We start from the raw sequence: 13,185 nt of genomic DNA, 5'->3' as shown, positions 1-13,185 counted from the left end.
TATCACTCTCTCTCTCTCTCTCTGAGCCCTTGCTCGCACTGAATCTCGATATCTCTTAGTAACTGTATGCCTCGATGGAAAACCTGTCGAAGCGGTCTGCTGAAAGTCCGCTTCCTTTAGTAACGCCTCAGTTCCTTAGTGCTCAAATTTTGCATTCATTTTTTTCAGTGCTATAGACCCACTGGGAGACCTGCAGGTAGCATTTTCATCTAGGAGTCCGCCAAGAAGACTACACATGCAAACTAACGTTAATTGCATTATGGGAAACTGGCTGTGATGCATTTTCATTTCTGCATTTCCCAAATGAAACGCAAACAATATTCTTCTGAAGAAAATAAATACGCAAACTTTGATTGGCATAGGTTTCATTTCTCGAAGAGTGCGCATAGCAGAATGCTCAATGGAACGAGAGTCCCGGGTTATATTATTCTTCCTTGAAGTTCTTGTATTTCGGCACGCAGAATTTCATGGTGCAGATGAGAGGACTCAACCGCACTACGAGACATACATGGGTGAACTTGCGGCGGCGGCCCCTGGCTCGGGCATAGGCTTGTCAAAAGGTCCGAAACTCTATCGTCTGCTCGCAGCGCCTTGATTAAGGTTCAGGCGCAGGCATCGCGTAGCGCAGCAGCTCTCTCATAAGCGTTGCGTGCGAAACTGCAGCCGAAACGAGGCAAAAGTCGCCTACAACTTGACGTGTCCCGTGACGGCAACTTTCCAATTATGCTTTCCATTATATCTCTTTTTTTACGATCAGGCTTTAGCGATTCTTCATGCCGTTCATAGATTTTTTTTTTTTTTTTTTTTTTTTTGACAGCTAACACGAAGTTTTGGGGGATATTTATTTGTGCCGCCATGTCACAGAAAAGAATATTGTTTTTTTTTTTTTTTTTTTTTCACCTGCGCCAAAGCGTCCATGTCGGCGCACTAACGCCAACGAAGAGAACGACATGCTTATTTTTTTTTCTACTTTGATTTCTATTCGTGGGGAGCATTGAGTATCTTCAATTTTCTTGTTCTCGCTGCCCGGGGCCATCGAGAGCCAGCCAACTAGGGCGCGTTCGTTTTCCTCCTGTTGCCCCGACCACCGCGCGGCGCACTTTGGCGCGCGTTCGTTTTCTCTGGCCAAGTGGCCGCTAGCTGACTTCCCCTATTCCTCCCACTTATTCTGAATAATGTTTTATCAGCCTCAGCAGTCTGGCTAAGTGGCTAATCGCCTGGCAGCGTTTTGGACGAGTTATGGCAAGCACACGAGAAACAGAGACCATGGTCGCTCACCGCCTTCGCTTTTTTTTATTTATTTATTTATTTATTTATTTATTTATTTATTTATTTATTTATTTATTTATTTATTTATTTATTTATTTATTTATTTATTTTCTTTCTTCTCTTATTTCTACCGCAAGGCTTGGATATACGAATATATTCCTCTATGAAAAAAGAGTTAAGGGGACGCTTAAGCTTCACTTGAAGAGTAGACACGAGCGCCTTTAACATCACCTTTTCAATGCGCGATTTTTGTTAATTTGTCATTTTAAATATATTATTACCATAAGATCACTGCACATCGCAAACACGCGTTAGTAGGTCATGTGCCCCACAACGCGTTCACTAAGTGCCCTTCTAACATTATTGGTACCAACGACCCTCAGTGTCCTATGCGTTGCGTGTCCCTCTGCATTCTGAGGACCTGGATTCGAACCCTAATGGAGACAAATTTATTTCATTTCATTGCAATAAGAGAGTAATTACTCAATGACAGCCACCTAAGCGCAACTATACGGATACAAAGAAAAGTTATAGAGCTTTCTCGGAAACTTCGTAGTTAATCATGCCTTGTTGAAATTACCGGCTGTTGTATACCTCTGGGCGCCTTGCAAACCAGTACCCTTTCTCAAGGATGTATCGACATTCTCTTGACTAAAAGGCGCGATTGCATTTAGAACGGAATATCGTGTTACGTTTACTTGCGTCCCCACTGTACACATGCCGGCGAATATTCCTCAACCACATCGCATTTCTAAGGGTTGTGTTAGGATAAAGGCAAAGCTGTAACTGATGGAGAAAAGCTTTAAATAAATGCATACTTCTGTTGTAGATATGATCCATGAGAAGAAGCAATAGTAACTGTCAAATAAACTTTTGTCCAGTGTAAACCAATACAAGAAGCGTAGGCAACGCGGATTTTAGGATATCATCCACGAGACAAGGCAAGAGTAAGTGTCAGATTTCTTTTTCTGGTTTAAATCAAAGCAAATAGCATGGTAACGCGTGTTTAGGAAAGTACCGTTTACTATAGTACCGTCATAGCAAACGCGAAAGTAGAGGCTCTTAAGAAAGTCAGCTTTGATCAGTGAATCGAGCACCTGTGTCCGAAGCAGGAAAGCAATTTCAAGGAAAAAAGAAAAAGCGTTTAAAAGAAGACTCATCTCTATATATGGCTATCATTTCCTGTTGGTGTAGACGAGAAGTAACATAACTTGTTTGCTGTCACTATAAAGGTCGCAGAGGGCATGCGGGCCTAGGCTGACGCGCCTGCGGCAATCGAGCATATGTAGTGAATGACGTAGCCTAAGGTTGTTGTGCTAGGCAATGCACCTGTTGTAAGGTGATCGGTTAGATGACAGGTGCAGCAGCGAAAGCTTTGCAGAAATATAAACTGCCAAGGTCGCATTTAGGAATGTGTGATTAGAATGAGTAGAATTTGCAGTGAACAAGTACGAGTATTTGCAGCAGTTGATACATATGGTGGCTAATAATAGAACATTTATAATGTGGGTAGCCAGTCTCTCCCTGAAACTGTTGTTTTCTGTTTTCAACAACTCGACATAAAATCGTCATTCTGTTGTTTCGTTTTAAGCTCTGGGAGACGTGAAAAACAAAACACACAATAAGAACCAATTGCTCAAGTAAAGTACCACACTTGATAATATAAGAGTCGTCGCGATAATATTTTTCTGTTTTTGGCTTCATTTTCAGACACAACTACGCGCTCCGAAGCTTGAAACCGCAGGGCACCGGCTTCAGCTGCTGCACGCACTTTTTGTCGCCATTCCTATTGCTCCTCCCCCTTTAATAAAATAATCCGGGTTCGAATTGAACTTTCACATTTATCACTCCAATAGATGCTGTCGGCGTACGTACGCTCCTAACATTCTCACAACGAAAACAAGTCGTTAAGGCCGTTAGCGCTACGAATAGTTAATTGTTTTATGCTTTGTGGCAACAATATGGAGTTCAAGTCACGCTGTAGTGGACGGCTGAGGATTATAAATTTCGAATTTCTGGCCTACTGTGCACCGGAATCTCAGTGCATGGCCTTTATCGTCTTTTCGATCCGTCGATGACCAGCCGCTGCATAGTCTGGATCAAACTTGCGCTCTCGTTCACGATACACCTGAGTCGTGGTTTTTCACCCACCGCGGCGTAGAGCCGCGCCTTGTGGGTAGCAGTTAGCAGTTCCTACATAATCCGCAGCGTGACTACTTCTTTTATTTTCTTTTCTTTCTTTCCACCTGCCTTTTCTCGACCTATTCTTTCTTATATATATCACCCATATTACCTGTCTTAGTTTTGCTCTACGTTCCCCTCCTTATTGTCTAATAGCTGACATAACACGTACCCTTGAGAAGGTGTTAGCCACGAAATATAAGGCAAAAATAGAAGGGTCATTGAAAGTTATTGCACACATTTAGACGCAAGGCTTCGTGGTAATGTTTGGTCAGACTTCCCTTCAATTTCCTTCCTTATATTCTACAACTTACTTGCTTTAGAACGCTACTGCCAACTACGAGTGCGAAAGAATGAGAACAATAACTCTGAGCTCATAGAGGCTGTACAGTAAAGGTAATTGTTCTTAGTTTAGCAGATCGATCGGGGAGGCTAGTCACCTGTCGCACCTTGGAAAATTAGCATCCAGAAGCAGCACAATGCGTTTCAAAAATACATTTAGACCGACCCGGTGTGTGTATGCTGCGAACTCTGCACTGGCACGCAGATACCGTCTGTTTCCAACCATATACATACTTTATATCTGTATGCTTCACTTTTATCTCTGTTTGGTTATGTACATTTTTTTTTTTTTTTGAACTTCTCTTCCATTTGTATTGACATATAGCCTCCTTTATACTCTCTAAAGGAGGTAGTGAAATTGAAAGCTTTACAAACTAAACGTGCATTTGAATTGTATATATACACCATTGAAATTCGTCTGCAGTGAGTGAGGCAAATGTGTAACGTTGATTTAAATCTGTTTAACGATACCAACTTCACAGTGTTCGCTGTCGGCAGTAACAGATGCCAATGAGGGGCACATCGTGTAGGCTGTTGTGCCGGTGGGGTTATCACACAGTATTCACCGTCAACAGGGTTGTGCCAAAGAATTGGTTGCGTAGCTCTCGTCACCCGTTTCGTGAACGAGGGCTGTCAGCTCCCTGTATGACGGCGATGAATCCGAGTCGGCGTTGGTGAGATGAAGAAAAAGCTTTATACACTATTTACAGGCATTTACATACCGAGATCGGCTCTGGGGCCGGGGAGCGACAGCCGGGGAGATTCCGCCGCGTCCGCTCTCTCAGGGGGCGAACTGCTCCCAATGGACGCTAGTGACGAACTCACTCTCGAGCAGAATCACCTGAGTCTCCGTAACCGAGAATCCGTTGACGCTCAAATGGTCCAATCCGACGGCAGCACTTTCGCAGGGCCAATGGGAGAGCTTGCTGCGCTTTTGCTTCAAATATGCTGCGGGGCGAGAAGGGGTCCACTGCCAGGGCCACGGCACCGAGCTGTCTGGATGCTCAGTTCATGTTCAAACACGTCGCTTCTCTCCCCTTGGCACGGCTCGCCTCCGGTGCACCGGTGCTTTGCAAAAAAGTATCCGGATTTTGTAAAGGAGGCGTTCGCCGGAGAAGTTTGGCGTCCGGTTGAATTTCTGGGCTGCTTTGGCCGGTCACAACAAGGAAGAAAACAATGGCCACCTTGAATAACGCCTGCAACGTTGCACCATTGCTTTCCAATAACTCTCGAGTACGTGAGTATTCCATGACGAGAAGGGTGCAGTCAGCTGAATATTCCGTTGAATATGCAGTTTAGTATTCATTCTGAATGGGAACGGTGAGACCTTACAGGTTCCAGTGGCACTGAAAATCGTGTAAGATAACTTTATACTGCCAGTGCTACCTCCACACCATTTCTACAGACGTACGTGTAGCAACATACAGAGTGTTTCGCCTGACATTTTGAGCAATATTCAAAAAAGTATACTTTTTGAGTTAGAGCGCTTTTCTCGGCACAGCATTGTCAGAAATGGTTTGTATCAGAATACAGCTAAAATGTGTTCACTATCAGGCTGGTTAAATAATAATGGATCGGTAACATTTCACCAATTACAGACGAATGGACTTAAACAGTGCGTCCACGAAGAGCGGTGACCACGCCTACGACCTGGCGCCACACAGCGCAGCGGGTGTTCTCGCTTCACAGCCTGGCTTCAAGCGGAGAAAGTACTAGGATGCCTAGATGCCCTATAGTAGAGCCCTCTACAGGTTGTTATCTGAGGCTCGTGTCCCGGTTCCAAATCTCGAGCCCGGGCCCGGACCAGGGCAGCTAAGTAATCGCTCTACTGAGCCAGACCCGGACCGCAAATCTCGGAATGAGGCCAAGCCCGGGCCTAGCCCAGGTCCGTTCTCATAGTAACGCTTGAGGTAAATTTCTCATTTGGCGGACAAGGAAGTTTAAATCTCAGGAACGCTTGAACAATTTTTTTTTTTTTTAATTCAATACAAGATGATGATTAGGAGTATTCATCTTGTCGGCTTTTTGGACATTGATCTCGCACTTGACCAGAGAAAACATAGAGGAGGTCAGAAGTTCCAAGAGCCAAATAAAAAAGTTATTATACATGCGTAGAAAACTACATTCTGTTCCCTGAAGTGTTTTAATCAGTCATGTTTTGGGTCCGCGTATAGACATTAAAGCGTCCTTGCAGCCAGTGGAATGACATTTATATTGTTACAGACCAGCAAGGAGGAAGAAGCGGGCAGTGGCGCTCGCGCTAGGCCCGCTAGCAATTCATTAAACGTCATCTACCATCACCATCGGTCATGTTCTGTCGTCTTTCTTCATCAGCTTGCCGCATCGTAACAATATTTTAATGATTACGATTTCACGTGTTAAATTCATGGACTTTCAATAGAAGCGAAAAGTAAAAGGTCTTGCATATATCCCAAGGAAGCTATATAGGCTATGAAGGAAGCCGTGGTGAAGACCTCCTGTTCAACCACCTGCCGCTCTATAAGGGCCAAAATGTCCTTCAGTCTGCAATATACTGAATCAAAAAGTCAGGCATCGGCCCTCTAGGCACGGGCCCGACCCGAACCCGCAATTGTAAGCCCGATCCCGGCCCGGGCCGACAACTTCACGCTTGGCTCCGGCGAAACAGCTTATACCCCGACCCAAGTCCATGCAGTGCTCTACCCTGAGAGCACTGCTAGAGAGCACATATGTGACGCGTCAATGTCTGTCTTGTGGTCGTAGGCCTGTCTACCGTTATTCGTGGGCGCGCGGTTTCGATTTTGTCCGTGAGCGACACCAAAATTCCTTTCGTTGCAAAGGAATCGAAGAAACGGCATTTTTGACTACGTAAAAAAATTATACGGATAGTTCTTGCGATGGGCTAGAAGCATCTAACAAATGACAAATGGAGAATCTGTGATAACTAGGAAGCTAACTATTCAATACTCTAGTAGGCCAAACTGATAGTTGACTCGTCCTAAATGTGAGCTGTTATGCGAACTACTGCTGATAATCTGTTGCTGAAGAAAGCGGTCTTGACCACTCAGGAAGGCTATTGTATAAATTGATGGCAGTCTTAGGCGAAACATCCTGCAAAAAGCTTCCCAAAGAGAGAGCAATGAGTAGATTTTAATGTTTATAAAATGTTTTGTGGTCTCTCATTGTGTATGCCTCTGCACCCTTGATCGTGACGAGCACATATCCACTGACCTTATTGGAGGCATTGAGTTGTGTGACTCTTAATGCACGTGAGGCGCGAGTTAGCTCCTCGCAGGTCGGTGATAGGGTAAGGCGACTTGAAATTTTGAGTTGTTTGGTGCTTTGCAAAAATCACACACATACATAAGAACAGCGGCAGCACTGAAGCATTTACAGATAGCTTCAGTTTCATGCATCTAAGTTTTTATAGGCGCGAACTAGGCTTCACCACTGGGCTGTCACCTCGTAATAAGTAATTCCAGCGGGTAATGAGAGCTAATTCAAATAAATTCGGAACCACACCTACGACCTTTAGAAGCTGTCATGAGTGTGTTTTTTTTTCTCTCTCTCTCTCTCATCAAGGAAGAGTTTTTGATCGGCGACATTTCGAAGCAACGTTGTAAGTAATGACATTCGGTATTTCAAACTGCTCGCAATAGCATTATTTCGAAATGCCTTAATCCATATGGTTTTAAAAAATCTGCCAGCTATGTGAGCGAGTAACTTTAATTAGTAATTTTGTGCGAATAACTGCCGCGAACGAAAATAGGTTGCCGAATAATCTACATGAAGAGTCAAGCAGTCGGCTCATGCCTGAGAGCAGCGTTACGACTGGTGCTGCCTATGGTACTTCGTCGTTGAATATGGTGGGTGGTAGTGGTTGATTTATTTATTTTTTTTTAATAATCAAAAAGAAGGAAAAGAGTATTGCCGGCCGCGGCAACTGCTATCTAAAAAACTGAAGCACTTGAGCTGCGGCCGGCGGGAAGGAAAAGGGGAAAGGGAGAGGATAGCGAGGGGAAGTAGAGAGGGAATCGATAGGAAGAAAGGACAGGGGGAGCTTTGTACATAATTTACAAGGTACAGACGGTCAACGAGTTTGCATCGCTCGCGCGCAAGTGTCCGAGCACTAGTCTTGCACAAAGGTTTGTAGTCCGCGGCAAAGCGACTATGCGCTCCCTAACGGCGGCGCAGCTATCCGTGACACGTCGTTACTCAGTATGCACCAGGTAGAGAGACGTGTCAGTCGCGTTGGAGCTTGTTTCCTTACGCGGTACAGCATCGGTCCCGAAAAGATTAAAACTTCGACAAGGACCCCCTGCTGAAACCTTCTTTCTCAATCATGTGGAGCGTGGGCTACAAACTTCTGGTAAAGACTGTGCATTACGTGGGCTGGAAACTTTTGACAAAGACTGCATGGTGCCCATTTTCTGAGTATGACCCCCACGCTCCTGCTCAAAAAAGAAAAGCATCCGTATGCTGCAGTCAACCGTTCGATTTCTTCGTTTTCTTATTGGCCACGGTGTCACAGTTGCAGGAAACATGTCATAACGCCGACGACAGAAAAGCTTCAACATCCGCGCGAGGACCAGTTCCTGAGAGCTTCATACCGGTCCCCTAAGGCCAACCGTTCTTTGTTTACTTCGTTTTCGTTTCCATCAACTGACCTTCCCGTTCCTCGTTTTAGTTACTGTTTCCATTCTTTTGTCTGCTGCCGGCAAGGGCAGTGCTGCGCTGCGCCGGCGGCAGCCCATTCTTGCCCAAACTGTCGGAGGGCCAAGGCGGGCGCGACGGCCAACGATGCAGCGCGTACGTTGACGCCTCGCTTGCGTGAGTCGGCGGCAGCGTCTGAGCGGTACCACGGACGAAACAAAACAGCAAAGCCAGGCTTTAGGAGAGCGCTGCGTGCAGCTGCTCGTTGCATGCAAGCGTAGGGGGAGGGTAGGAGAAGGAGGGTAGGTAGCGGCGCGGGTGCACTTGCACCGGGAACGACAGCGGCACGGTTTCTTGTCCGAGTGCACGTGCACCCCAACGCCCTGAACTGAGAGAGGGAGGAAGTAAAAAGAGGAGGAAGAAGGGGGAGGATGAATTCAGCGTCCGCCGACTGAGTTGGCTGCACCTTTCGCGCGCGCGCAGACCGTTTTTGACTCAGCAGTTGCCTTGGTGCGCCGGCATTCCACCGCTTCCGCTCACTAGCCCAACGCCGCGCTGTAAGGTTTCAAAGTAGGCGAGAGAACGAGCGAGAGCGTCGGCGACCAGCAGCCGACAGCACACGTCACATTCGCTGTAAGTCGTCATCGACATTTCGAAAGATGAGAAGGAGCCAGCTGTGAGTCAGGGACAGCTGACAGCACGCGTAGCGTAGCGCCTCGTGGTTAGTGCAAAGCACCCGGCCTCAATTTTTCTTCTCAAAATTCGCCCTGACGACGCTGCAAGGGAGAACGCTGCTCGTTCCTTTGTTCGCAACCTCTGTCCTCTCACGTGACGCTCGATTTGTCAGCAGTAGACAAAGGGCAAGACGTTTCTCTCTGCGTTCTCAGAGGTGCCTTCCGCATTTGAACCGTGCGCTGAATTGTGATCGCTCCGTATCAAGTGTGATCATCAGCTGTTCCTGCTGTTGTCGCGGCTTTGCGCGAGGAAGCTCGTAGCACGAAGCTGACGGCCGGATTTTGTTTGGTTTATTTCAAAGTTCCGTGCTTTACAGTAATGTGTGCTTGTGTGCGGGAGATGCGCGTGTGAGTGAACCTCGCGGCGGTGCCTCTGACTGTTCTGCAGGGAAGACATACCGTCACGCTGTCTACAGGCGGTTACCGGCGATGCCTGGATCGCGGCAGGAAGACAGCCTTCTCGGCACCCCGTCGGACGGAGCCGCTTGCAGCGTTCAGCCGAGGAAGGATGGCAACAGGTCGTCGGCGTCGACGGAATCGCCGCGCAGAAATTCTTCCAGGAGGAGCAACGATGGGAGCTCCTACGTCGGTGAGTGCAGATTCTGCCTTCTTTTCGTGGAAGGCGATGTTTGCGGTGTGCCCCATTTTCGACACCCGTGAGGAATGAATTTAACTGATAGCATTGAGGAACATTACCATGACGTATACGTTAAACATTAACAACATGGCGATGTAACATGAGAAGATATTTCATTTATAATACTAGCATAACCTGTAATGTAACCTAAAATTTTGCTAAAATTAGTGCTCTGTTTGAGAACAAGTCCGTAACAATATTATAGCCGTGCTATTCAGGCTGGTGTGAAAGGTTAAAACGGAAAATTACACGGTTCGGTTCGCACGTCAGCGTAGTAAGGAGCGCAGTGTACGTTGCTGCATCTGGCTCGTTCCATATATTTAGCTGGGAATGGAGGTCAGACAACTGCGTTCACAGCGGATGGTGTCGTAGCTGCTGTTTTTTATTTATACGGAGAAGTCCTTACTTGCCTTAGAGTGGCGTGAGCAGGAAGTGATGCCAAAAATAGGTGTTCTCGTATTAAAACTGTGACGCAACTTTTATTTGTGCAGCGTTCACAGTGGTGTCGTATACCGTTTTGATTCCCAAAAAGCGTTGACTTACAATGAAGGAAAAGAACTAGGAAACTAACCAGTAAGTATGCTGGTCACAAGGACGAAGAAATAAAAAGCGTTAAGCAACGGGTGAAAAACACAGAAGGTAAAAATTGGACAAATTCTATGGGAAAGAAACAGAGTGTGGAACTATACCGAAAGTGGAAAAAGATCAGGAAGGAAGCTTTGATAACTCAAGAGGCAGTGCCCTACTTTTTGAAGCTAGATCAGGGTGCTTTAGAACACGCAGCTCGCAAAAAGAAATTTAACAATAAATATGACGCATGTGCTGTATGTAGTAAATTCACAGAAACAATTAACCATATTATACTCGAATGTAATGGTGTCCATCTGGAAGTCGATGCCGGCGCACTCACTCTTCCTGAGGCCCTGAGGTTTAGAACTACCAGTGGCCGGAGGAATGAACCTGCGGTGGAAGCTAAGCAAAAAGCGATTGGAAGTATGGTGGCTTAAAAGCAGAAAAAGTGACATAACTTTAGTAATGTAGAAACAAAAATTCAGTAAATAGAATGATGGTACAATTAACCAATCTAAAAAATAATGAAGATATAGGGGGAAAAATGAGCATGATAGCAACTGCTACCACCCCGTTTCAAAGGGGATGCTCCTATATTCCATCCATCCCACTTATGATCTATCTGCTAGTCAGGTTGGAGGCATGTGTGTGGCAATGATTCGAATCGACTACATGCGCACCTACAGTTGTGACGCTACCGTTCGTCGTACAGCGCTCCGATGCTACCATTCGATCTCTCGTTGCACGTAACGTAAACTGGTAATTAAGTTTGAGGGTAGCTCAGGACAGGGATTTCAAATGACGACATGTGGACTCACGATAACACATTCATGCTCTCGCCTTCTCAGCGCGCAAGCTATGTTAAGTGCACTTGTGGCTCGTATCCATACAATACCAGCTCCTAGTACCACAAAAATAGCACTCTTACTGAAAACAAAGCTCTAATAGGTAGAAGAAGAAAAAAAAGCGATAACAGAAATTCAGATATGGCTGCCACAGCCCGTTCGCTAAAGCACAAGCGCCAGACGTCCAAGGGATCCTGGAGGATGACCAAAGTGCATTGCGGTTACGTATCTGAATTTTAAAATAATTAAGTTTTGTTTTCAAACTCATGCGCACTTTTATCACGCAAGGAAGATGGCAAAACACAGCCAAAATAATGGGACGAAAAGAAAGCTTGCGATTGGCTAAAAGCCATAGGCGTCCACTTTCATTTCGTTATTTTTTGGTTTCGTTGCTTAATTGCATTGCAATTGCACGTCTATTCGCTTTGCATGTTTACGTGGTTTCGTTTTTGGTGTGCCTCGGTTTGCAGGCATAGAGCTGTAGGGCAAGTTCAAATTCTCCTCTGATGAAGTTCATGCTTGGCAAGCGCTTTTGTATTGAAAAATATCGCATATTTATACAGGATTGAGTATATTGCTTTATTATGCAAGATAAAGAGGCATGAAACCGGATGGAGTTCTACAGGTTGACCTTGCTTTACTCGCCGGCCCTGGTTGCTTCGAGAGGGAAGGAAGCTCGAAGAAACAGTTCGCAGATTTCAAATGACGTTAAATTTATTCCGCATGCGATTCTCGTGCTTACTAAGTAGCGTTCCGACTGTAGAATGTGACATTGCATAGAATAATAGTAAATTTGAATTCGCATCAATTACGAGGCTAGTAACATGAAACTTGGCATACGATGTTTCTTGTTTCTAGCCTCCTAATTGATGTAAAAACCGTAATAAACATACCATAAAATTTTATTTTTCTTGCCAATTGATATGTTTCACATGCTCGACGGCGCATTGACTAGCCTCATTATTTCCGCCTTTCTATTTTTGTTTTCTTCCTTCCTATAATAATTAAACTTTACGGGATGATTAATTATGACGGTAGTTTTATCGCATATAGAGAGAGTGGGTCTGTTCCGACCAATATGTCAACAATCCGGAAGTAGCAAGGAGCCTACAAGCATTTACAAGGACTTTGCAGCCGGGGAAGAGGTGTACGACAGTGTCTGCCTGCGCAGTGTGCAGTTTTGCGTACCTTAACGCGCCAGGCCGCCATGCTTCGTGAAGATGGGGCATTGAGAATAACGTCGCACATTGTACAGTCGTCCCCACACGAGAAATAATAATTTGACAGGCTCACCCATAGATGCTCGCATTTTCGTCTCACTCACCCTCACGTGCGTGAGCACGTGCGAGTGCATGTGATTGCGGGGGAGCACCTACGAGTGTTAACCCCTCTCAGCTCGAATGAGTCCTTTGAGAAAAGGTGCTTTCTTTTAAACCTCTATCGCAACAACGAATTCCCCCTGTCCCGAAGAATGGCGCCGTTGTGGATGGCTCCGTATTAATATAGATCACCTGGAGTTTCTTACAAGCGCGTTGAAATTTCGCACAACAAGCGGCCGTTTTTGCATTTCGCCCCCATCTAAAGGCAACCTCCAAGACCTGGAACTATGCTGATGTCATGGCACCCAATTTGACGCAGGCGAATATTTATACGCTTGCGAACAAGCACAATGCGCAACTTTTCTTTTATTATTATTATTATTATTATTATTATTATTATTATTATTATTATTATTATTATTATTATTATTATTATTATTATTATTATTATATTATTATTATTATTATTATTATTATTATCATTATTATTATTATTATTATTATTATTATTATTATTATTATTATTATTATTATTATTATTATTATTATTATTATTATTATTATTATTATTATTTCCAGGCTTCCCGAATAAATATTACAAAAATGAGCAGCTAGCATCTACCGCAGTCGCACTTTTCACGAAAACGTCCATAATC

General features: G+C 44.9%; 1 protein-coding gene across 1 annotated transcript in view; it reads left to right on the top strand.

Moving 5' to 3' along the window:
* Nucleotides 1-8,844: 8,844 nt before the first annotated feature.
* Nucleotides 8,845-13,185, top strand: part of LOC146185815 (ATP-binding cassette subfamily G member 4-like) — an 88,425-nt gene continuing 84,084 nt past the window's right edge. The window contains exons 1-2 of the mRNA XM_084606750.1: nucleotides 8,845-9,057; nucleotides 9,547-9,747. Coding sequence (XP_084462876.1) covers nucleotides 9,588-9,747 — 160 coding nt within the window. The 5' untranslated portion in view covers nucleotides 8,845-9,057; nucleotides 9,547-9,587. The remainder of the gene's footprint in view (nucleotides 9,058-9,546; nucleotides 9,748-13,185) is intronic.

The sequence above is a fragment of the Amblyomma maculatum genome, chromosome 6 (assembly GCF_055883805.1).
Source record: "Amblyomma maculatum isolate TAMU_Amacu chromosome 6, ASM5588380v1, whole genome shotgun sequence".
In the NCBI taxonomy this organism is placed as follows: Eukaryota; Metazoa; Arthropoda; class Arachnida; order Ixodida; family Ixodidae; genus Amblyomma; species Amblyomma maculatum.
This window is presented reverse-complemented; position numbering and strand designations above follow the sequence as displayed.